Source organism: Hoplias malabaricus, chromosome 3 (genome assembly GCF_029633855.1).
Source record: "Hoplias malabaricus isolate fHopMal1 chromosome 3, fHopMal1.hap1, whole genome shotgun sequence".
NCBI classification, from domain to species: domain Eukaryota; kingdom Metazoa; phylum Chordata; class Actinopteri; order Characiformes; family Erythrinidae; genus Hoplias; species Hoplias malabaricus.
In genome coordinates, this window is record NC_089802.1 from 37,839,150 (window position 1) to 37,864,791 (window position 25,642).

General features: G+C 41.6%; 1 protein-coding gene across 2 annotated transcripts; it reads left to right on the plus strand.

The window, feature by feature from the left end:
• The first annotated feature begins 3,844 nt into the window (after nucleotides 1-3,844).
• On the plus strand, nucleotides 3,845-24,845 carry LOC136691087 (zinc finger protein 850-like). 2 transcript variants are annotated; one of them, XM_066663394.1, is made up of 4 exons: nucleotides 3,845-3,903; nucleotides 6,016-6,783; nucleotides 7,033-7,116; nucleotides 22,781-24,845. In XM_066663394.1, the coding sequence occupies exons 2-4, from the start codon at nucleotides 6,119-6,121 to the stop codon at nucleotides 24,015-24,017; spliced, it is 1,986 nt and encodes a 661-aa protein (XP_066519491.1). In that variant the 5' UTR covers nucleotides 3,845-3,903; nucleotides 6,016-6,118; the 3' UTR covers nucleotides 24,018-24,845. The 2 variants fall into 2 exon arrangements, with proteins under 2 accessions (XP_066519491.1, XP_066519490.1); XM_066663393.1 differs by lacking the exons at nucleotides 3,845-3,903; nucleotides 6,016-6,783; nucleotides 7,033-7,116 and adding an exon at nucleotides 11,962-12,047 and having other exon boundaries at nucleotides 22,390-24,845.
• The last annotated feature ends 797 nt before the right edge of the window (nucleotides 24,846-25,642 follow it).

The window sequence follows — 25,642 nt, forward strand, 5'->3', positions numbered from 1 at the left end:
ACCCTTGACCTGAAGGTAAAATTTAGAGTTGAATTCAAAATCATTTTTAGTTAGGTGGATTTCTAGTAATTTTAATAGAATGTTATCTGGTCTGGTTTTGTCAGGGTACTAAGAGAACCATTCCTTTACTGCTTCCAGTCCCACAGGAAGCAGTCAGATGGGAGATGGATGTTCTTGATCTATAAAATCATAAGTGTCCTTAATGTAGCTAAGGTGTCTGGTACTAATCGGATTCAGAAAGTGTTCTATGTATTCTGTGCCGTAGGTCTCACTGCCACAGTCAGAAACGATCGGACGGCCCGTTGGCATTTCAAAAGGAATGCCAGGACAGAGGGTCTTTATGGATTTTGGGGAGGAGATAAAAAAATCTCTGACATGGACTGTCAGGACCCCTCAGGTAAGTCTCCTGTTTTATATATATATATATATATATATATATATATATATATATATATATACCCTTTCCCGTAATTCTGTGAGGATGCTGTAGATTTCTGGGACTGGGTTCAGGGAGTGTTTTGTAATAAATCTCCTGTTGGAATTGTCTTTCTGCTGTTGTCCCAGAGCCCGCTGTTCCTCCTCCGCTGTTCACCCCCTCTGTTTAGACCCGGTTTCAGGTTCACAGGGCTGGGAAGTGTTTCCCCCAGTGCTCTAGCATTGCCTTGCCACAGTCTCGTGTTCAGTGTATCATGTCCTTTGTTACACTGAACTGAGCGGCTGGAAGCAGTCGAAGGTGAGGCATGTTTTTCATGATGTGTTTATTTATGCCTGTTAAATTAATTTATTCATCTGCTTTCAGGGCCCTGGAAAAATTGATCAGGGCGATCCAGATGATTGCATCCGGTAATCTATCCTCTGCTGCTTTTAAAGCCCACTGAATTTGTTTGACCGCGGTCTCCTTACATTTTTTGTTTCAATGATTGATCCCAAAAGAAAGGATGACCGTTTCCACGTTTGTATGTTCCTTTGCCCCGAGAATGATACTCTCTGCGTGTCTAAATGTAGCCCCTGGTAGCTATCTATCTGCACATCCTTATGGGTGTGTTCTGTGATTCTCATTAAGGTTCCATGTGGAAAGTTTCCTTAAAGGTCATTGCTGTATTTTTATGCAACACCACTGGTTCAATGGGGGGGTCCAGCAAGAGGCTCACCTCCCGTTCCTCCCTGGGAACACTGCCCAAACGGTCGAACGGTGAAATAACTTCATCCAGCTGGGACCCTCTAGTCCTCCCCATTGGAGTGAAGGGTATTTCCGCATTTAATGCAGAGTCAGAATCTTCCAGCAATATCACCCGAGGGTCCTCCTCGGCTCCCTGGGTCTGTGTGGGAGTGCTGCTCTCTGCATGCACCTCCACTATTGCTGGTGACAAACACAAGGACTCCCTCCGTGGCTCCTCAACAAGCGGCAGGTTCCTCGTCTCTTGTGTGTCAGCACAGGGCACAATCTGAACTAAATCCAGACAGTCCTCTGTATGGACGACTGCTGGATTTTTAATTACAGGCTCTTGTCTCTTAATTTTTTGTCTAGGCTGTTTCCTAGGTGGACGAGGTGGCAGTGCAATAGGGGAAGGGGTGAGAGGTCCCCATGGCGTGGACCGTGGTGAGGGAGTACCCACATGTTGGGGTAAAGGTGGAAAATCCTCTTCATTCAGAGGAATCTCTGCCACTAGAGTAGAATTACCCCCCTCTTCTTCCCTTATACCCTATGTTGTGCTTTTTAATGTGGAAAGAATTTTTTCTACACTTTTGATTGCACTTTCCATGTATTTCTTCATGTATTCCATGTATTTCTTTGGACCTCTAGTGCCTCCCTTCCGTGTTGCACCCCCATTTTTTTTTCAGCTCTGCAGTTTCCTGGCTGATATGTGTTAGGTAATGTTCTGTACGTATGAGCCGTGTGGTGTAGGCCCAGTTTTTAGCATTACCCTCTAATATTGTTCTGGTCTGGGGTGTTATATTAGCAGGTTTCACCACCTCTGAGAGGTAAGTCGTCAGTCTGGAGAAGGTAAGGGGCTCTGGTTCAGCGTTAGCCACAACCTTCTCCATGTGGTGGTGAGACCACATTAGATTGAATAGAGTCCTCACCAGACCGGTACATTTTTTGTAGTTAGGGTTATTTTTGTCTTGTGTGTTAGTTTGTGGGTGAGAGGAATTTGGGTTTGATATCAGTTGACAGCTCAGCACCTCTCTTCACCCGAGTGTCCAGAACATGGCCACAGGTCCGATGATTTAACTATAAAATCGGTCATCGAAGTAACTGCTCGGATAAGCGGTGGAAAATGGATGGATGGATGAGTAAGGTTTCAGTTCAGTTTTAGGGTAAGGTTTTGGTTTAAGGGCTTTAGGATTAGGGTAAAGTTTAGATATAGGGACTTTAGGTTTAGGGTAAGGTTTAGGTTTAAGGATTAGAGTAAGGTTTAAATTAAAGAGTTAGGGTTGGGATTAGGGATAGGGATACTCGAAAGTAAGTAAGTAATCTTTATTTGTATAGCACTTTTCTAAGACAAAGCTACAAAGTGCTCCACAATTTATAATGTAATGGACACACAATAGTAACAAAAAAAACAACAACTTAAAAACATTAAAAATGGGTCTAAAGGCGTTTCTTAAAAGATGAGGACTAATTAGATGATAGTCTAATCCAGGGGAAGGTTATTCCACAATGTAGGTGCACACACGGCAAAAGCACAGTCTCCCTTTCACTTTAGTTTAGTTCTTGGAAGAACAAGCCACCCTTTATTTGTGGATCTCAGTGACCTTGTACTTAAGCAGGGAACTGACAATTCATAAACATATTCAGGCTCCTCACCATGTAATGCCTTATAGGTTAGAAACAAAACCTTAAAATCAATTAGATACTTCACTGGCAACTCGAATTGTTTTAGTTAAAAGCCAAGCGGCTGCATTTTGCACCAACTGAAGTCTTGCCAAAGTTCCTTGACTAAGGCAGGGTTAGGGGATAAAGGGCATTACAATAATCCAAAATGTGAGGAATTAAAAGCATGGATAACTCTCTCCAATTTCAGAAAAGACAAAATCCATTTGATTTTTTGCAATTTTTCTTAGCTGCAATAAACAGGACTGAACAAAATTGTAACCAGGGATCAAAAACAACACCCATATTTTTAGGAAAAGCATTCATTCTTGATGTGAGTGAACCAAGAGTTACCTCCAAAATCCCTAGGAATGCTGTCAAAACCAACAACCATTACCTCTGTTTTGTCATCATTTAACTTAAGAAAGTTGCTGTTCTTCCACACTTTAATAACGTCAATGCACTCAGTAAGATTAGCTCATCTACTGAGGTCTTTCCAGCCAATGGAGAGATACAACTGTGTATCATCTGCACAAAAGTGAATAGAAATATTAAAATGACTAATAAGGACACCAAGAGGATGCATATAAAGTGAAAATAAAACTGGACAGAGAATGGAACCTTGAGGCACTCCACATGTAAGATCAGCCACAGAAGACAATGTATTTCCAAAAGCCACAGAGAATTTTCTATTTCACAAATATGATAAAAACCAATCTAGTGTAGTCCCTGATATGCCAACCCATTCACTAAGCCTGTTGCTCAAAATATCATGGTCTACTGTGTCAAAAGCTGTACTAAGATCAAGCAGTACCAGAACAGAGAGCTTGCTCCTTTAAAATAGAGATTGTGTGAGCAGTAGTGCAGTGTAACCTGCTGCCGCCCGCTCTCCTGTGGACACACCCCTTATAAACACCCACACAACGGGTATTGGCCAATCAGAGAGCGACTCTAGGGTCTTCCAGCCAATGGTAGCGCAGGAGGCGGGTGTTATGGGAGTGAACTGTGTGTGAGGAGAAAGCATCAGAAGGAGAGCGGTGTGTTGGAGCTGAAATCAGGACGTGTTTTTACTGAAGGGAAAGAGCTGTGTAAGACTTTTCCACACTGTTTACACTGGGTTTTCAAAAGAAGAGTGTGAGATTATTCCAAGTGGATGAATTTACTCCAACATTTAATGCTTTCATGAAAAATCTGCTTGAGGACAGTTGTGTTTTTACTGGGATATCATAACTTTTTTGGTATTTTCAGACAATTATTTACCTTATGTAAAATAAGAGGTTCATTTTACATTTTGAAGTGTTAAGACATGATATTTTGTCAGTTTATGCTATTTTCCTTGCTATGGAAATTTAATTGTATTTGGTAGTTAGCATTTAAAGCTAATCTGAGGGTTAAGACTTTAGCTTAATTTAGAGATACACTGCTAAATAATTAACCGATAATTAACCTGGCCAAGTATGAACACTGAAGGCTTTCTGATTCATTTTACATTAGTCTACAAATAAACATATGCTTGTTCTGGACAGCTGGATGTTTCTATAAATTTGCTTTGTTTTAAGGTGGGTTTAAGTGGTACAATGCTACAAAAAGCAACCAAGCTAACTTTGAATAACAATAACAATATTTTTGTATGTGGGCACATTAATTAATATAATGCTTAACCCACTTTATATTTAGGCTTCTTGCAATGATTGTGTAAATATATCTTTCACATTTGGTCTTTTTTTCAGCTTTAGTCAGTTTGGAATAATTTTAGCCCAACTCTGTGTTTCAGTGAGGAGTTTAATAATTTTACTGCACTCCTCAGTGACAGAATTTAACAAACAATATGGATACTCTTAATTTACAGACCTCATTTACAACAGTAAAGAAATAAAAATAAATATGTTGTTGAGAACCATATTAGAATCAGCTAATCTGCCCCATATTTTTTTCAGTGACAAATTGACAAAAAACAGGAAATATAGACCTTACTAATAAACTAATTAACTAATAAAGTAAGTGCATGGAATGGAATTACAATGAATTCTTGGTTCATGAACTCATCTGAGTTAAATATCTTAAGTTTCTGATGAGTCATTGTTTCAAGTGATGGACAAGAAAGCAAACAAGCATTAATATAAGCTAATAAAAAAAATAATTCATTCATTCATTATCTGTAACTCTTATCCAGTTCAGGGTCACGGTGGGTCCAGAGCCTACCTGAAATCATTGGGCGCAAGGCGGGAAAACACCCTGGAGGGGGCGCCAATCCTTCACAGGGCAACACACACACATTCACTCACTCAATCAGCCACTCACTCACACCTACGGACACTTTTGAGTCGCCAATTCACCTACCAACGTGTGTTTTTGGATTGTGGGAGGAAACCGGAACACCCGGAGTAAACCCACACAGGCACAGGGAGAACACACCACACTCCTCATAGACAGTCACCTGGAGGAAAACCCACTCAGTCCGTAAGTGTGAGTGAACATGTGTGTGTCACCCTGTGAAGGACTGGCGCCCCCTCCAGGGCATGATCCTGCCTTGTGTCCACAGAGTAGGCTCCGAACCCACCGCCGCCCTGAACTGGATAAGATTTACAGATAATGAATGAATAAATAATGATATGGGCAAATAATAAATCAGGTCAATATATATTAAATATACCTGAAAACAGATTTTGATCGGCTAAATGGGTACAACACAGACACATTTTGCTTAATATTTCAGTGCATCCTACTTATTTAGCAGCTTCTCACACATTTGTTTCCATGGTTAAACTTGTTGCTTTAGCTGGTTAATGCTTTATCCTGAACCATGCCCACATACATGTTATCTGCTGAGTGCCCTCATAACAATGCAGTATTTTTTTTATACCTTATGCAGTGTGGTGTTTGGGATAAAGCAGAAATAATGCAGTGGGGATCATGGTTGTTGAACTTTTTATATCCTGACAAGAGCATCATGTAATGAAAACAAGACAGTAGCTGTGTGAGACTGGTGAATGGTGGCATTTTTAATTTTATTATTATCATTATTTTTATTGAATATTTTATTCTGCCTCCTGTTAATAAATCTGAACCTTAAAACATGATTAATTACACTTAATCTGCACTTTAATTAAAGCTTATACATTGTTGACAACCTCCAAGAAAATAAACTAAGTTTCATTGTACTCTTAGAATTTTATCTTCCTGTTCTTTATCTCTTCCAGGAAACAAGAATATCCCTTTGAAAGTCATTGCTTGAGCTAGTGTCCAAAAAAGTTACATTTCCACCAATTATTGAAGAAACGTCACCAAGAAAAATATACCACAATGCTGAAAGCAGTAGAGATTAAATGTGAAGATACAGTGTGTGGAAGCTCCACTTCTCAGGAATCATCCTCGGCTACACCCCACACAAGCACCTCTAACAGAAAAACGCAGAAAGCTACAAGTGAACGAAAAAAGCACTTCTGTTCAGAGTGTGGGAAGAGCTTTACGCAAAAGTGTAATCTCCAAGCCCACCAGCGCATTCACACAGGAGAGAAACCATATTCCTGTTCAGACTGTGGGAAGAGTTTTAATCATCATAATAATCTCAAATATCACCGCCGCATTCACACAGGAGAAAAACCTTATCAGTGCTCCCAATGTGGGAAGCAGTTTACTCAACAGGGTAATCTCCAAACACACCAGCACATTCACACAGGAGAGAAACCGTATCAATGCATGGAGTGTGGGAGTGTGTTTGCTGAACGCAGTTCTCTCAGAATACACCAACGCATTCACACAGGAGAGAAACCGTTTCCCTGTTCAGAGTGTGGAATGAAGTGTACAACACAGAGTTCTCTAAGAGTACACCAGCGCATTCACACAGGAGAAAAACCTTATTCATGTTCACAGTGTGGAAAGAGTTTTACTCAACTGGGTAATCTCCAAAAACACCTGCGCATTCACACAGAAGAGAAACCCTATGAGTGTTCAGAGTGTGGGAAGAAGTTTACTGACTGCAGTCGTCTTGAAATGCACCAGCGCATTCACACAGGAGAGAGACCGTATTCCTGTTCAGACTGTGGGAAGTGTTTTACTGTACTGACTAATCTCCAAAAGCACCAGCGCATTCATAGAGAAAAATTGTATTACTGTTCAGAGTGCGGAAGGGGATTTACTGAACAGAGTTGTCTCCAAACACACCAGCGCATTCACACAGGAGAGAAACCGTATTACTGTTCAGATTGTGGGAAGAGTTTTTCTCAACAGAGTAATCTCCGTACACACCAGCGCATTCACACAGGAGAAAAACCGTATCAGTGCTCACAGTGTGGGAAAAGGTTTAATTATCAAAATTCACTCCAAACCCATGAGCGTAGCCACACAGGAGAGAAACCATATTCCTGTTTAGAGTGTATGAAATCTTTTACTACACAGAGTAATCTCAAAACCCACAAGTGCATTTACACACGAAAGAGAACATATTCCTGTTCAAAGTGTCAGAAGAAATGTACTACACTGAGTAAATTAGTAAGACATGAGTGCATTCCACCAGAACAGAAGCAGTAAAAACTCTGGGAGTGCCTTCGGACATCCGGATTTAAAGAGGCATACATGCATTAGAAACTCATTAAAGAGAATCTGATTAAATTGTGCCGCCAGTCATTTGCCTGCTCTACACACAGAGAACCGCAGAGCGACCAGAAGTCATTCATTTTCATGTAGAGTCAGGGACTCTGGTAGTGGCCACCATCCCAATCAGAAAACTAGTTCTCACGTTCTCAGGTAGAGACTTATAACTGCTGGTTCTGGATTGTTTTGAATATACAGTATGTGTAGTCTGTAGTTTGTGCTTAGTACAACAAAATATTGTTTATTACAAACTGAAATATTGTTACTTTTGAATGAAACATCCCAAAGTTACAATGAATATTTTTTTGAGTCAGACTCAAAAGACCCAAACCCCTATAAATTTCATACTTTTTTGTTTTTCTTTTTTTTTTTTTTTTTTTTTTAAAGATAATTAATATTTTTACCTGAAAATGACTGCTTCACAATCATTGTGATGCTTCACTGATGTGTAACAGGGAGAATAGAGCCCGTGCCATTGCTACTCTTGGCTCAGCACTGCAGAAACACAGCTATGTTGCTTTTAGAGGACAGTAGGAAGCAGTGAAGAGGGGTTACAGGGGCAGGTCTGTTAAAGTTCAGGTTAAAGGCATTACCAGCTTTGTGCCTCAGAGGATGTTAGATGGCACTTCTAGCACCGAGCAGGTCGTCTGGCCAGTGAGACACTCCATAACAAAGAGAAGAATGTTTAATTAAGAACATTTAGTCAACTTTTGTACCTTTTTATTGTACTGTTTAGATTTTTTGTGTAATAAATATTGTTGGAAATAAATTACTCTGTGTGTGAATTATGAAGACAATATATTAATGGCAGCTTTAAGTCTGTAGGGAAATGGAAAAAAAATCACAAAATGCATCATTTTAGCCACAGCTGCTCTGCCCACAAGTTGATGGAGAGTCTGATACTTCCAATGAACTAATATGGGCTTGCTGTCAGGATTCGCCAGTTGCGTTCTAATAAGCTCCATGTACGTCCACGCATATACAATTCCATGTGTTGTTTTGTCCTGGCTCTTACTGATCTGACGTGAATCACAAAGACTGTCTCCTTCTACACGTCATATCAACAGAGTAGAACTTTTATTGGTCCTTTTGTGTGTTAGTCACATTTCTTTTCCTGCAGAAGTAAGCAGTTCTTGGACACATTAAATGGCAAAAGGCACCAGACAATACTTAGAGATTTTGGCAATGCATGACTACACACCTACCTAACATTAACTTTGTTTTATAAGGATATATATATGTGAGCCAATCAGTGCTTCATACATTGAATGATCAATCAGGTTCTGATTATTTATCATATGACTGCAATGCTTGGTGGCTGAGGTAAAAGCAGAGAACAGCCCCTCAGAATTTGCCTTCCGAATTGGAAGTGAGAGCTTGCCACAGGAATTGAGGGGTGGAGCAATGAGAGGATCATTTGAGAATAGCTCTCCATTTACTCCCATTCATTTCGGGGTTTTTTTTAACTGATTTTAAAGGTATTTCTGAGCCATTTCTGATTATGAAACTGCCCAGGTTCTTTTCTACAGAAAATGGATTTCTATCATTTATTCCCCAAAGTAATGTTTATCCAAAACTCTGCTAATTGTTATGTCATGAATCGGTGACCCCAAACACAGTGTTGTAATCTTTGAAGAAGAAGCTCACAGATTTGCCCAGCGCTGCTCAAAATGATTTGACGGGCTTGTGTCAGTGGAAAGTGTAGATTTATTTCACATACCTGTAAAATGGCTGTTCAAAAGGCAATAAAACTGATTGTGACAGACATTTGCTGCTGTTCATTTTATGAATTCATGCTCTTCATTCCTTTTGTAACATTCAGATGTTCAAATCTATCTGGATCTTCATTGAAGACCATTGTTTGTTTGTTTTATAATATCATCTTAATATTTCATTTAATTTCTATGTCAAACCATTCCCATTATTTATTTGTATAAGAGAACAGCCAATGCCTGGCTCAACAAAACAACATAAGAAACTTGCTAAATGCAGTGAGAATGAGGAAAACACCATTGTGAGAATATGCCAGAATTATATGGGGAGAAAAAATATGATTAAATTTCCTATAAGGATCCTTGCTGGTGATACGAGTTAGCATTGGGAAAATGCATCGGTAATATATTTTAATGGCTTGGTTTGGTAAAATTGGTCACATGGTGGTGCTTGAATGCACCAGTTCCTATAACCTTGACTCTGAGCCATTGCCATATCTGTAGTGCACATTAACATTGGGATATTCTGTAATAAACAAAATGAATTTGACTTTCAAGGAACTGATTCCAATGCATCTTAGGGTTGTCCGTTTGCTGGAAAATCATCTACTGTGGTGTGGTAAGCCACAAGTGTCTGTTAGCGCCAGCTGTGATTCTAAATTAGATTGTGTCTTATTTTGCTTTTTTTTTAACTCCTGTTCCTCTAGCACCCATCTCTGAAATTTGCTCTCTCATAATCTTTTTTTTTATGATCATGACTGTGTGCACTGCCGGGCTTACAAAGCTGAACTGCACAGTGCCAAAAACCCTTTGACTCACACTCTTAGATATGATGCTCACGCAGCCTGACAGTGCACACCCCCCACCTCGCTGTTATTCTATATACCATGTTAATATTTGGAGATGTTATGAAAAATGAATTAATATTAAAAATTATAAAACTTATTACTTTAAAATGTAAAAAGAAAACTACAAAGTATACATACATGTGTAAAACATGTATATAAAACTATTAACCTAATAACAAATGTCGACACCTTTCAGAAAGACCAGCTACCTGGGGAGACTCTCCCTGCACTGCCAGCTGGAGGGCTACCACCTCTGTGGCTTCCTTTGGGTCATTCAGTGGCACCTAATACTTTTCTGACAATGACTGTGAGTGGCATATGGCCCGCTCTATCCTCCTCTTTTTCTTGAGCTTAATGTTTTTTGTCTAAAAGAGAAATCACAAATTATAAACCATCACATGCTAAACATGGCTCTTCTATTAGTGGCAAATTAATGTATACTTACATGGTGGAATATGGTAATTTGAAATTGGTGGAAGCTAAACCTTCTGCCAAATCCCATCCTGCTCCATGCTTGTTGGAAATACAGAAGGATTCTGGGGCATGGGATACCCGAGGTGGACAAGAACACAAAAAAGTTGAAGCAACAAGCTTCCAGGAGAATGTCAAGGAGTGGTGAACTAAGCATAGTCATCCATAGTCATATTGAGCTGGGCCAACCCATAGGTCCCAGCAGATTTAGGGTGAGCAACCTTTAGACACAAAAACACATAATCAATAATCCTAAGCCAACCTATAAGGAAATAATTACTTAAATATAAAATTTACACTAATCACATTTCCCTCTCAAACTACTGCATCGAGGACCTCAGACTCTGTCATGTTTTTCTACAACACCTATTAGGTGCCCTGTGCCCACAGTAAAGTACCTTGCCAGCAGCCCGAACAGTTGGGGCACCAGGTAAGTGGACGGCTCCTTTGCAAATTGTTCTATACATAACACAATCCAACTTATGTTGCTACGAAGGCAGAAGGACTAATTGTATATGGACCAACACTTTCTCAGCTTCTTTGGGATGATTTTTCTGGCCTCCCTACTGAAGGTCTTGTGGTCATCCTGAATGATGAGCTTTCTGGAACATAAACACAAATAAACATATACAAGTCAGACATCAACAATATAAGATAAGTTATAACCCAAAATTGTTCTCTATTCAATATGATATTAAAGATGAGTCACCTTTCTTACATACTGGAAGTGGCTGGTGACACAGCTCTGAGCTCCATCAGCTCTTTTTTCGTGGATTCAGCCACGGAAAATCTGATGCCCCACACTTTATTTTTGTGGGGTAGTTAAAAAAAAAAAAAAAGAAAAAAAATCAAATTTATTAGGTTCACCCTAATTCTTTCACAACCATCACCTGCTTGTCCTCCTTCTGCATATCCATAAACCTCCTCTTTGGCCTTCCTCTCGTCCTGCTGTCTGATGGTTCCATCTTCAGTGCTCTTCTTTCAGTATGACTCATCTCTCCTCTGCACATGCCCAAACAATCTTAATCTTGCTTCCCTAACTTTGTCCCCAAAACCTCCTACTGTCGCTGTCCCTCTAATCAACTAGTTCCTAATCCTATCCTTCCAATGAAAACTTCAGCATATTCATCTCTGCCACTTCAAACTCCCTCTCCTCTCTTTTTGTCAGTGGCACGGTCTCCAGGCCATACAACATAGCAGGTCTTATAAACTTCTGTTAGGGAAAGTAAGGGTCAGTGTTGTCCAAAGTCCAGCCCCTTGCTGTAAAGCCCTGTGTTAGTTTGTAACTTCCACTTGGACCTGCCTTCAGCCTGCAGATACACTTCTCGAAAGAAAAGCTTAAATTGGAGGCTGCTCCTTTAAGAGTTTGTACAAGCAGCAGTGCAGTCTAACCTGCTGCCGCCCGCTCTGTTGTGGACACGCCCCATAGCAACACCCTGTCAACGAGTATTGACCAATCAGAGAGCTGCTCGGATGAAGTTCCAGCCAATGGTAGCGCAGGAGGCGGGGGTTATGGGAGTGAACTGTGTGTGAGGAGAAAGCAGCAGAAGGAGAGCGGTGTGTTGGAGCTGAAATCAGGACGTGTTTTTACAGAAGGGAAAGAGCTGTGTAAGACTTTTCGACACTGTTTACACTGGGTTTGGGACTCTCTCTCTCACAGGAACGGGGGGAGACATGTTCTCTTTTTGAAGAGGAGTTTGTAAAATAGGGGAAATATGGGAGCTTGGGGCATGTACGGTCAGAATGAGGTGTTTACCAGCTCCACAGTCAGGGTGCGAATTATACAATGACAATTTGGGGGGAGTAAACTTTTTCTTCAGGTCAAAATTAGAAGCTGAAGTTTTACAATCCTTACTGAATCTTGCTTGTTTACTGTAAATGTCTGCTGTGCATTAATAATAAATCCATTACCTCAGCTAATGTGTCAAATACCACAACACAACCTTTGTAGTCAGGGGTCACCAACAGTATATTATAAATCACACAATGATACTGTGTACTACCAAAACAACTGAGGTCTATACGTGGCTTTCATTAAAAGCATAGACCACCCAATTATCAAAATCTGTCAGCAGTTTTCATGCCCTGAAAATGAAATTCATATTATAGAGAGTCTCTTCCACAGGAACCATGTGTTCATTAATTCAGAATAAATGGGAGTAATGTCACTGAAAGTCACTGTAGCTGAGGCTTGTGTCCTGTCTCCTCCATTCACACTGGGACTGATACAGTGTGAGATGTTAAGGGGTGAGTGGTGGAAGGCCTTTTTATAGACGCATTGTTAGTCTCCAAAGTAATCTTTCATTTAGTGAATCAAAATAAGTGAAACAAGTTTGAAAAGAAAAAAAAAACATTGAATTTATTTAGTTTCATTCCAATCATCTTAAAAAAAACAGTGGTGGACACACTCAGATCGCTAAAACAAGCTAATCTCAAGTCTAAAACCAAGTAATAAAAAAGGCTGGCATTTTATTTAACTATAGTGTATATTTAAGACGGTAAGTAATCACTTGTTTCAGTTCTAATTTGTACTGCTTAGTTAGAGTCAGAAATGACTACTATTCATTCATATTACATTGTTTACGTATCTGTAGGCATCATTAATGACTCCAAACCGAGAGGGAGACTCATTTGTAGGTTTATTAGAAGTGGTTAACAACTTACAAATCAAAACCAGAAGTATTCCAAAACCTGTAAATTAGTACAGTGAGTTAAACAAGTCCAAATGGCATATCCAAAAGGAAACAAAACAAAACACAGTATTAGGCAAAAGTCAAAAAAACTTATTCTTAAAAATTATTTAAGAAACAGATGGCTCAGAATTACAGAAATAGCTCAAACAATAGTCCTGCTTTGAAACTATGCATAGAATAGAAAAAAATAATAGAATAGCATAATTGTCGCTGTGAAAACAGTGTTAAGAACAATGTTAAAACAGTGAAATACAGTTTAGCATCCTCTCCAAGGCAGTGGTTAAAAGAAAAAACTACATGAGCAAAACAACAATAAGGATAATAAAAAATATATTAACACTAAGAAAATATACGCTAATAAGCTTGAGATTATTTAAAGTGATGTGTGCAATCAGTAGGGAGCCTGAGCCTGAAGGAAGAAGCTGTGTTTCAGCCTGTTTGTGTTTGCTTTTAATTGACTAAATCTCTTTTTAGAGGGAGGGGATAAAGAGTGTCCAGGGTGAGTAGTGTCCATTGAAATGCAGATAGGCATTTTCTGGAGTTGGCTGTTGTTAATGTCACTGGGGGGGGGGGGGTTTCTCTCTCACCACATGCTGCAGGTATTTCCTGTCCTGTGCTGTACAACTGGTGCAACAAACTGTGCAGCAGTAGGTCAGGAGGCTTTTGATGGTGGGTCTATAAAAGTTCACCAACAAGTGTTGAGGTGGAAGTGCTTCAGCTTCCTGAGGAAGTAGAGTCTCTGTTGTGCCTTCCCCACTTGGAATCGGGTGTTGAAAGCCCAGGTGAGGTCAGCAGAAATGTGCGCCCCAAGGAAGTTAAAGCTCTCCACTCTCGACCATTGATGTAGAGAGCTGTGGTCTCAGTGCATGTGGATCTTCTAAAATCCACAACCAGCTCCTTGGTTGTGTTAGGGTTCACTTCCAGATTATTATTATTGCACCATGCTGTCAGATGTTGGACCTCCTCCCTGTAGGCTAACTAGTTGTCCGTGATCAGTCCTACAATGGTGGTGTCATCAGCTAACTTGATGACCTTATTGGAGGTGTGAATGGGGGAGCAGTCTTATGTGAAGAGTGAGTAGAGGAGGGCACTTGTAGGGTACCTGTTATCAAGATGAGAGTTGAGGATGTGCGGTCTCCCGCCCTGACGAATTTGTGTCTAATGCTCAGGAAGTCCAATATCCATAAGCATAGTGAACTGCCCAGGCCCAGATTGCTCAGTTTTTGGCCAGATTATGTGGAATAACTGTATTAAAGGCTGAACTAAACAACATCCTTACATATGGATTTTTCCATTCTAGATGGGTGAGGGCTGAGTGGAGAGCTGTGATCACAGCATCCTCTGTTGACCTGTTGGTCCTGTAGGCAAACTGATGTTGCTCAAAGTCAGCTGGGATGGCAGATCTAATATGAGGAACAATTAGTCTTTCAAAGCTTTTAGAGATGATGGGAGCAACTGGGTGGAAGTCATTTAGGCAGCTAACTGCGTTTTTATTTTCCACTGGGACGATGGTGGCTGATTTGAGGCAGGTGGGAACTACAGATTGTTGCAAGGTGAGGTTGAAAATTGTTGTGAACACTCCTGACAGCCAGTGTGTGCAGACATTGAGAATACGTCTGGTGACACCATCTGGTCCAGGAGTTTATTAATGTTTATCCTATGCAGAGCAGATCAGACCTGGTTTCGGTGTAGGTGAATGGGGGTGTCTTCAACTGCCCGCCTAGGCTGAGTGGTGGCTTCCAGGTTGCTATTGTTCTTATGGTTGAAGCGAGCAAAGAAGTGATTCTGTGTGTCTGGGTGGTTTCTGTCTGGCAGTTGTGCATGTGACTCTGTTACCAGTGAGTGGATTTATTCCTTGCCACATACCTCAGGAGTCATTTTGGTTGAAGTGCTCCTGGAAGCGCAGTTGGTATTTGTGCTTGCATTTTATGATGCCCCTCCTCTGGTTGCTCCTCGCTCTCTTGATGGTCCCCTAGTCTGAGATCAAAGTTCCTAGCTTTGAGCAGGGACCTCAGTTCTCCGTTGAACCATGGTTTCTGATTGGGCAGCATTTTCACAGTTGTGGTCTTGGTCACACATTCAGCGCAAAAGTTGATGTTATCCAGCACAGCTGATGTGTGTCCATTCAAGTCTATCCCCTCAGTGTCCTCATAGCAGTCCTGCAAGGCTGAGGTGGCTTTTTCAGTCCATACTCTAACTGTCTTTGTAGCTGGTTTTTGTCTACAGATGTGTAGTTTATATGCTGATGTTAGAGACAGGGTCAGCTGATCAGAGAGACCCAGATGTGTTAAGGGTCTAGCTACAGTGATGCCCTAGACCTAATCTAAAATGGACGACGGAGTTTTAGGGCCACAGCGTTAAAAAAAAAAAACAAGATTCTGAGATTAAAGTCAGAATTCTGAGGAAAAAAACAAGGAATAATTCTGAGAAAAAAACTCGGAGTAATTCGCTCTGTATAATGGAACGGACACAGTGTAACTTAAGTTATGCTATGGTATAGATTTCAGGAATAAACACTCTTCTCTTCCATATCAGGGTCACAGTGCGATTAGTGTTTAAACCCTGAATCGGTGCACGAATTCATGGCATGTAGTTTCACATGATACAATTAATGATCACGAAAATGATGGATCCAGAACGAGTAGAACTCCGTTGCCCATGAGGCTCCATCGCGTTACGGCTCGGACTCGTACAAAAAACTAAAGCCTTATGCATGAATTATTTATTAAACACATTCACACGACATGACGCAGCCCCTGACTGAAATGCATAAAGGCTTTAGTTTTTTGTACGAGTCTGAGCCGTAACACGATGGAGCCTCGTGGGCGCTGGAGTTCTACTCTGTTACACTATGTCTGCTCCATTATACGCAGCAAATTATTCCGAGATTTTTTCTCAGAATTATTCCAAGTTTTTTTTCTCCGAATTCTGACTTTAATCTCGGAATCTTTTTTTTTTTTTTCTCAATGCTGTGGCCCTAAAGCTCCGTCGTAAAAATGTTCCTCTCTCTTGTGGGAAGTTTATATATTTGTGCAATTTTGGCAGGGCAGATTTCAGGTTGGCGTTATTAAAGTGTCCGGCTATGATGACCATGCTATCTGGTTGTGCCGCTAGATGTTTACTGATGGAGGAGTATATTTTCTCTATGGCTAGTTTAGCATTAGCCTGCATTGGTACATAAACAGCAATGATGTTCACTGATGTAAACTCTCTGCACAGGTAGAATGATCTGCACAGCAGCATAATAAATTTAATGTCCAGAGAGCAGTAAGTGTCTTTAATAGTGATGTTGCTGAAGTCAACATGAAGGTTAAAGTCACCCAGCAACAAGATAGCAGAGGAACTAGATGAGACTACTGTGAGTAATTAATTTAACTCAAACAGAAAATTAGATGATTTGGGAGGACAATAAATTAACAGAAGCAACATTAAGTAGGGGAGATTACCCTCAGAGTTAAGTATTCGAAGGAAGTAACATCAAGCTAGTCCAACTCTTGGACCTTCAAGTTATTATGGAACACCGCAGTTAGTCCCCCTCCTTTACCTCTGCTGCGTGGCTTAGATATATAAGTAAAGCCTGCAGGGGTTAGGAGATTCAAATTCAGGAAGTCCCCTGTTTGTTGCCATGTGGTACGCTGTGCTGTGTATGTGTATGTTTTCTCTCTCCCTCTCTGTCTCCGTAGAACCCCGTAGGTTCTGCAGTCTGTTCCAGTGTGTGTGTTTGTTCACCCATCTAGAGTTCGTTCCAGATTCCAGTTCATGTATTTGTTCAGTGTCCTGAGTCCGTTCCACAGTCCAGTCCATGTTTTCCTCTACGTCATCTCGGCTGGAATTATAAATACGTCTGTAAGCTGCTAGTCAGCGTGTTTTTGTGCTCTGTGCTTCTGTGATTTTGTTGTGTATATTGAAATCTGTTTGCTTGGCTTTGACATTAGATCTGTTGTTTGTAAAGTATTTTAAACACTGTGAATATATTTCACTAGAGTAGGGTTGACTGCTGTTTGTTTTGGCAGTGTGTTTTTGTGTATATATAGAGAGTGAGGTCATTGGAAGACATTGTCTTTTGTTTCCTTTTGTTTTCACTTAGGTAAGTTAGAGCTGTCTGTGGGTCAGTTAGGAGGGTGTGTGTTTGTTATTTTTGTCGGCATAAGGCCATCCCGATGTTCACTGGTGTTTGTATATATATATTCTATTTATTATACATTCTCTGTTTCAGTTTGGGTCCTTTTCGTCCACATTTTTTTTTCACATTCTCATCTCTGCTACAGTTATTCCTTTCCCATACACACCTCATTCTGTTACAGCTCAACCCTAGACTGGGTTGTAACACGTTTCAGTTAAAAGAAGCATGTCCAATTTTTGTCAATGATCAAGTCATTTACAAGTGTTGCCTTATTAGTGATGGAACGAGAGTTCAGAAGGCCTATGTTCGAGGGAGAGGGTGCAGCAGGCGTGAGAGACCTCAGACTTGGCATGGAGTTAAGATGAAATTGGTTAATTCCTCGTGAGTTTTTATAGTTCTTAGTAATCCGTTTATGGAAATCCAAGACATAGTATACAGAGGGAGTCCGCAGGGACCTGTGAATCTATCTAGGTCCATGTGTAATTCCCAGACAATTACATAATTTAATGATGAGACGGGGATGAGTGTTCAAACATTTTAGTTCAGTTGGAGTAGGTGGTAATTGTGAGTAAAAAGCAAAGCAAAACAATCCAAAACATAGTTTGCGAGATGAGGACCACGCCTGATGTAAGCAGGGCAAGGAAGGGGAACTCAGAAGATATTGGGCTGGAGTTCTGGGCAGCTTCTGCTAGTGGAGAGTTAAGCTGGACCCCCCTTGCCTGGCAAATTCATTGGTGAAATTGGAGGAGTGGGGTGCGAATTTCATCACGAGAAGGTGAGGAGAGACGAGTGGTTTTTATAGGGTGCGTAATGGTGAAAAGGAGGAGACTTGGCGTAGTCCTTCTCCCAAACTTAAGTTATTTCATAACTCCATTTTGCGAGGTGAAGACTATGCCTGATGTAAGCAGGGCAAGGAAGGGGAACTCAGAAGGACTTGAGCTGGAGTTCTGGGTGGCTTCTGCTAGTGGAGAGTGAAGCCGGACCCCAAAAGCTCCAGTTCAGAGAGAAGCTAGTCTGAGATCATTGATTTGGCAACGGATGTAGCTGTGGTACGCATGAGTTCTGAATGATTCTGAATGTATGGCCTGAGAAATGGCGTGGAGAGTAACCACTGAGGAAGAGAACATGACGGAGATGTTATGCAGGGTATGGAAATTCTGGAAGAGTTTCCATTCTGACCAGTAGATGGAGAGTGTTTATGGTGAGATAGCTGAAAGTATTGTTTCCTGGGCATGAGATATAAGTTGTTGCAGATGGGAGTTAGGTAGTGTATGGTTTCCGAAAATGGTGGCACTGGCATGGGTTGATGGTCCGCTTGAGGTGCTAAGGTTCTGCATTTCTGAAATGAAAACAAGAAAGTGATTCAGCTATTGCATTTGAGTGGCCTGGAATATGAACTGCCTTAAGAATTCATTGGTGGAGTATGGAGTGCCAGGTGAGGCGACGTATGAAGGGCATGAGTGATAGGGATGTGGAACGGCCTTTGTTAATTATTTGAACAGTTGCAGAATTGTCTGAGTGAACTAGAATTGTGTTTCTTGTCCACTCGTGGCCCCAGACAAGTGCTGCGATGACAATGGGGTAAAGTTCCCAAAGAGCAGAAAAGTTGTTGGTTTTGGCAGCGAAGCTAACGAATTGTGCGAGCCAAGGAGAAGCGAACCAATGGCTTCCATAGTAACCACAGAAGCAGATTGAAGGAGCAGCATCTGTAAAAAGCTGGACATCCAAGGGGTTGGAAATAGTATCATTGTAAAAAAAAAAAAAAAAAAAAGGAGATGCCATTCCAGTGGCGAAGAAGGGTGAGCCAGAATTTCTGCTCAGAAAGGCAAGAGTCGTCTAAAGTGACTGAATGGTGCAGTGAGCAGACTGAAGAGGCAAGATGAAGGAGATGGGAGATAAATGAGCGTCCCTGAGGGTTGATTCGAATGGCATAGTTAAGGTGGCCCAAAAGAGAGAGGAGTTGCTGTTCTGTACAGATAGGATTGTCGATAAATGCGGAGAGAGAATGGGTGATACGTTCGAGTTTATCCTGGGGAAGGGAAGCTTGGAAGGAGACAGAGTTTAAAGTGATGCAGAGAAACTCGAGAGAGGTTGAAGGGCCTGCAGTCTTTTCCCTGGAGAGAGGAATCCCGAGATGGTAAAAGGTGCTGGATAAGGCAGTGAGGCCTCGAGCTGGAGGTGAAGAAGGGGGATAAATAACAAGAAAATCATTGAGAAGGTGGAGAACGAAAGGCAGTTTTTGTACATTGAGCAGAATCCAATAGAGGGCTTCTGCAATGGTATTGAATATTTTTGGACTGGTTTTACAGCCAAATGTAAGATGGACGGCAAAGTAATATTTATTGTTCCAGCAGATTCCGAAAAGATGCCAAAAATCTGGGTGGAGAGGCAGAATCTTGAAGGCAGAAACAATGTCAGCCTTAGTGAGCTAGGCGCCATGACCAGCAAGTTTGATAAAGGTGATGGCATGGTCCACGGTCGCATAGTGGAGCGAGAACTCAGAACTGGGAATGAGACAGTTTATGGAAGGTTCAGAGGCACCACGTGGAGCTGAAAGGTTGATGATGATCCGCTTCTTGCCTGAATATTTGCGGGTAGCAATGCCGATAGGGTTAAGTCCTGTACGCTGAGAAGGGGGGAGAAGAGAAAGGCCCGATCATGAAACCGTCAGAAACTTCTTTAGCCAGAAGGGATGAAACGACGTCAGGTTCGGACAAAGTGGAGAGAAGGTTTGGGCAGGTAAAAAACGAAGTGTTACAAGCCCTGAGAAAAAACAAAAAGTAGACCATCCAAGAGGTAACAGACGAAAGTGGAATCGGCATGCATGGCTAGATCAGAGGCTAAACCGGGCACATTAACCGGGGTAGAGAGAAACCGAAGAAGTCAGCTACTGCCAAATTTAGGAGGCCACTGGGGGCAGGTAATTATGGCCAGGTAATCATCCAACTCCTGGCGACGAGAAGGGAATACGGAGCACAAGATGTTGCGGTAGGTGGAGAAGGCGACAGCAAATTCTGGGACTGTGAGGGATTTGGAAACTTGTGCTTCAGAGGGTCGTAAAATGAAGGAAACATCACAAGGGTAATCACGGCATCTATGGTGCGGGGAGCAGAAGGAGTGGAAGATGAGAGCAACATCTGCACCTTGGATAATGCGTTGCCGTAATGAAGGCGAGACGAGAGGTGGGTTGAATATGCATTAGTGGGTGGCACAGCTGGAGGAGCAGTGGAGAGGGGGAATGAAGTATCCGCAGAAGCAGTCCAGGGTGGAGCAGGAGGCATGGCAGCAGGAGGACCTGGAAGAGAGACGGGGAAAGAGTTGGAATGATTTGAGGGAAGGGGACTTGGGATGATTGAGAACAGAGGGGGTGGGGAGAGCGACGAGAAAAGACATCAGAACCAGGCAGAGGGCCAGAAGAGGCAGGCATGGTGCGGGTAGTTATGGCAGTAGAGGTAGATTCACGCCACGTTAACGCGGAAGCGGCAGCGAAATGACACCCAAAAGGAGCCCGGAGGGATCGACTGCGCCAAAGCGAGCGGGAGGTGTGACGTCATTAGTTTGCGTGACCGGAACTGCGACGCGCACCGGTTGTTTTCCTCTGAGGGAGGCCAGGTACAAGGAAAAAAGTTCGGCCTTGAGGGCGGTGCCAGCGAAGGGAACATTGGCTAAACTACAAAAGATTCTGAGGGAACGCACTGTCCAGTCCATGATGCGAGATTTGGAGGAGGAAGCACGAGGAGGATCGGGAGGCAGGCAATGCGATGTCGAGCAGGCAGGAAGAACGTCTCGGGCAGGCAGATCGGCCTTGGGAAGCCGGGGAGGCAGGTGAAGATCGGCGGGAGCACTGAGACCCGGAGTGAGGTAGACAGGAGTGGCCATGCCAGGAAGATGATCCTGACGAGGCAGGAGTAGCAGGGACATAGACAACTGATCTCAGACGCGGAGTAGAACGAGGGGGAACAGGAGGAGGAACGGGTTGGCTATCCGAGAAGAGTTCGGTATCTGAAGCGGTGATGTCGAGGTCCATGACGGAAGAGAAAACACAGCTGAATGGGAGACAGCTTCGTCGGTGAGAATTTTGTCGTAGTAGTAGGTGAGGAGAGAGGAGTGGTTTTTATAGGGTGCATAATGGTGAAGAAGAGGAGTCTGGGTGTGGTCCTTCTCCCAAAACTTAAGTTATTTCATATCTCCATTAATCCACATGCAAGAACAAACAGCTATCCAAGGCAAAACATCATGGCTTTTAATTAACCATCTACTAAGGCCAGAGAATAAGCCACAACAGGTGCACTATAGCTACAAGCATGCACAACGTTAGCCAACCCATCAACTCAAAAACCAGCAACTGATTGAAGGGAAGTAGTAAATATACCCAACACATCAGATATACAGACAGCAACTTAGCAAGAAGTGGAAATTCACTCAACAGGGAGAAGGTAGCGGGCTCGTGTGTAGCTAGCTAATAGTGACAAAAGTTGGGCAATCGGTCCAAGAGAAACAGTCCACAAAAAGTTCAGAGGAAACAAAGGGGCAAAAATAGGCTGACGAGAAATGTCAAGACATAGGATCAGAAGGGGAAAAACAAATGGACAAAAAAATACCAGAGAGAAGAGGCAGCAACAGACACGTACTTCGTCCTCTCGACCGCTGTATGTACTTACTTGGTTACCGCATCCGCCTCCCTGCTGAATGTAAGCTGCACTAATGTGCCATGTTTTCTGTTCTATCCCAGCAGCATAGTGACTCTAGTAGGGTATGAACTCTATTGACCTGTCTTGGCATCCTTTACTAAACCTGTGCTGTACAGGCTCTTGTAGAGGTTGTAAAGTGAGATGACGTTTACGATAAGTCTGACAATAATGGTAATCTTTAATATACTAAACACCATAAAATGACTAACCTTGCAATTACACTTGTTTGTTTCACTCACCAATAAAACTCATTTAATACTTGCTTATTTATTAAAATTAACTATTTTATTTGTTTAAGATCACAGGACATCCTGGTGTTCAGACCCACCATCAAGTTTATAATAAACATTTTTCTCATATACATAAAGTAGTTACATAATTAAATTAACACACCAGCTGCAGACTTGCTTGACTTTCATCTTCCTGTTAATTATCTCTTCCAGAAAAGGAGAACATTCCAGTGTGAGTCTTTTCCTGCTGCTGGTGTCTACGAAAGTTCAACTTCCTTCCATCCTTCATCTGCCACTTATTTGGGACCCCATAAAAAAGAAAGGTTGAACATCAACAAATACCTGAAGAAACATCAGCAATGTTGAAATCATTGGAGGTTAAATGTGAAGATACCGTTTCTGAAATCTCCAGTTCTCAGGAATCTTCCTCGGCTACACCCCACACTAACACATCTGAAAAAAAAACACAGAGACGTACAAGTAAACGGAAAACGTTCTCCTGTTCCGAGTGTGGGCAGAGTTTCACGTTACAGAGTCATTTCCAAAGACACCAACTCATTCACACAGGAGAGAAACCATATTCATGTTCACTGTGTGAGAAGAGGTTTATTTATTGGAATTCTCTCAAAACACATCAGCGCATTCACACAGGAGAGAAACCATATTCCTGCTCAGAGTGTGGGAGGAGTTTTACTCAGCAGGGTCATCTCCAAACACACCAACGCATTCACACAGGAGAGAAACCTTATCAGTGTTCAGAGTGTGGGAAGAGATTTACTGAACACGGTAGTCTAAGAATGCACCAGCGCATTCACACAGGAGAGAAACCGTATTACTGTTCAGAGTGTGGGAAAAGTTTTTCTCAACACTGTAATCTCCGAACACATCAGCGCATTCACACAGGAGAGAAACCATATCAGTGCACAGAGTGTGGGATAAGATTTAAACATCACAATTCTCTCCAAACACACCAGCGTATTCACACTGGAGTGAAACTGTACTCCTGTTCAAACTGTGGAAAGAGTTTTAATGTAAAGGGTAATCTCCAGAGACACCAGAGCGTTCACAAAGGAGAGAAACCATATTCCTGTTCAGATTGTGGGAAGAGGTTTGTTCATCCGAATTCTCTTATAACACACCAGCGCATTCACACAGGAGAGAAACCCTATTCCTGTTCAGAGTGTGGGAAGAAGTTTAATTATCAGAATTCTCTCAAAACACACCAGCGCACTCACACAGGAGAGAAACTCTATCAGTGTTCAGAGTGTGGGAAGAGGTTTACTGAACATGGTAGTCTCAGAATACACCAGCGCATTCACACAAAAGAGAAACCATATCAGTGTTCAGAGTGTGGGAAGAGTTTTGCTCAACAGGGTCATCTCCAAACACACCAGCGCATTCACACAGGAGAGAAACTGTATCAGTGTTCTGAGTGTGGGAAGAGGTTTACCGAACAAGGTAGTCTCCGAATGCACCGGCGCATTCACACAGGAGAGAAACCGTTTTCATGTTTAGAATGTGGGAAGAGATTTATTCAACAGAGTAATCTTCAAACACACCAGCGCATTCATACAGGAGAGAAACCATATCAGTGCTCAGAGTGTGGGAAGAGGTTTAAGTACCTGAATTCACTCCAAACCCATCAGCGCAGTCACACAGGAGAGAAACCGTATTCCTGTTCAGACTGTGGGAAGAGTTTTAATATAAAGGGTAATCTACAACGACATCAGAATATTCACAGACGAGAGAAACCTTATTCCTGTTCACTGTGTGGGAAGAGTTTTACTAGGCAGATTCAATTTCAAAAACATTACTGCATTCAACCAGAACAGACGCAGTAAACCTCTACAAAGTGTGGGAGTACCTACGGACATCTGAATTTAAAGAAGCTGAAAAGAATTAGGAAATAAATATTCTTATGATGTTGTGATCCTAACTGGACAATTTTATTGTCAGTTTTATTTTAACTAGGAAAGTAACATAATTTTAGTAATTAATAAAATTGTTATTGCTCTCTTAATTAATGTGATGGACTGGCTCTCTGATCAGCGTGTGTTCTTTCCTTACATCCAGTGAACCCTGATAGTTGACAGTCACGTCTCAAACTGTGACGCAGTGCCGCAATTCGTCAGTGTCAGACGGTATGAAAGACAAAAGGCATTTGTTTACAAAACTTGCATTTTTCTAGTCCATAAAAACTGGACTCGGTCTGAAAAGGTCTTAAGTTTGGTTGGCTGTTCAGAGACCTTGTCCAGTTTCATTAGTTGGAAAAACAGCAAACTATCATTACTTTGCTTTATAAAGTATACAGTTCTGTGCAATGTTTAAGTAATTAACATAAACAATCCCTGCAATTGTTCTTTTTTTCATGATAAGTGAAATTAAACATTCTAAAATGGCCTTTTCTAATAAATAGTGAATCCATCAGATATACATTCATATGTGGTATGAAGTGATTGTACTGCAGTTTTTAATTTAATGGCTTCCATTGCAAACATCTGCATTTTTAGATGGAGATTGATCAAAATATTTAGATATTTTGACTCCAACTCTGTGCCATAGATTGAGTTGCGAATGAATTGACAGTTAACAGAATCTTATATCTATGTTTAATGTTTATTAATGCACCATGTGTTACAATCCACTGTATGTCTTGTAAATATTGTAGTATAGACAATAAAACAGACTTTGACCAAACCTGTCTATTAACCAATGACTACTGAGTTCTCATGGCTTTACCATGCAAATTGTACAGAGGCCGTGCCTCAGTATGAGATTTGTTCCATTGGCACAGTTGACTGTTGGGTGGGCCTTAGCAAAAGTGGCTGCGAACATCCATCCATTATCTGTAACCGCTTGTCCAGAGCCTACCTGGAATCATCGGGCACAAGGCGGGAATACACCCTGGAGGGGACGCCAGTCCTTCACAGGGCAACACAGACACACACACTTTCGAGTCGCCAATCCACCTGCAACGTGTGTTTTTGGACTGTGGGAGGAAACCGGAGCACCCGGAGGAAACCCACGCGGACACAGGGAGAACACACTAACTCCTCACAGACAGTCACCCGGAGCGGGAATCGAACCCACAACCTCCAGGCCCCTGGAGCTGTGTGACTTTTAATTGTGTTGTGCAAAGTTGCGTCCTTTTCTAACCCAATTTCTTGCACAATCATTTCAGCGTTCAATTACTTATAACACCGTCCTGATATGCCAGGGAACTATTTATTTATAGAGATAAAAAATATATATAATTCATCAATATGCAGTGTTCACTCATTTTCACTCCAAATGTTCAAAATATGCTGCATTTATTCTCTAAGATATTGTGACATTATTTTTGGAATTAGTCAGGATTTTTTCTCAGAATCACAAATTTTTTAACCACAAAATTAAAATCACATTTTATGCCCTGTTTTATATTTTTAATCGCATTTATTTTTTATTTATTTAAATGGTGTTTGGG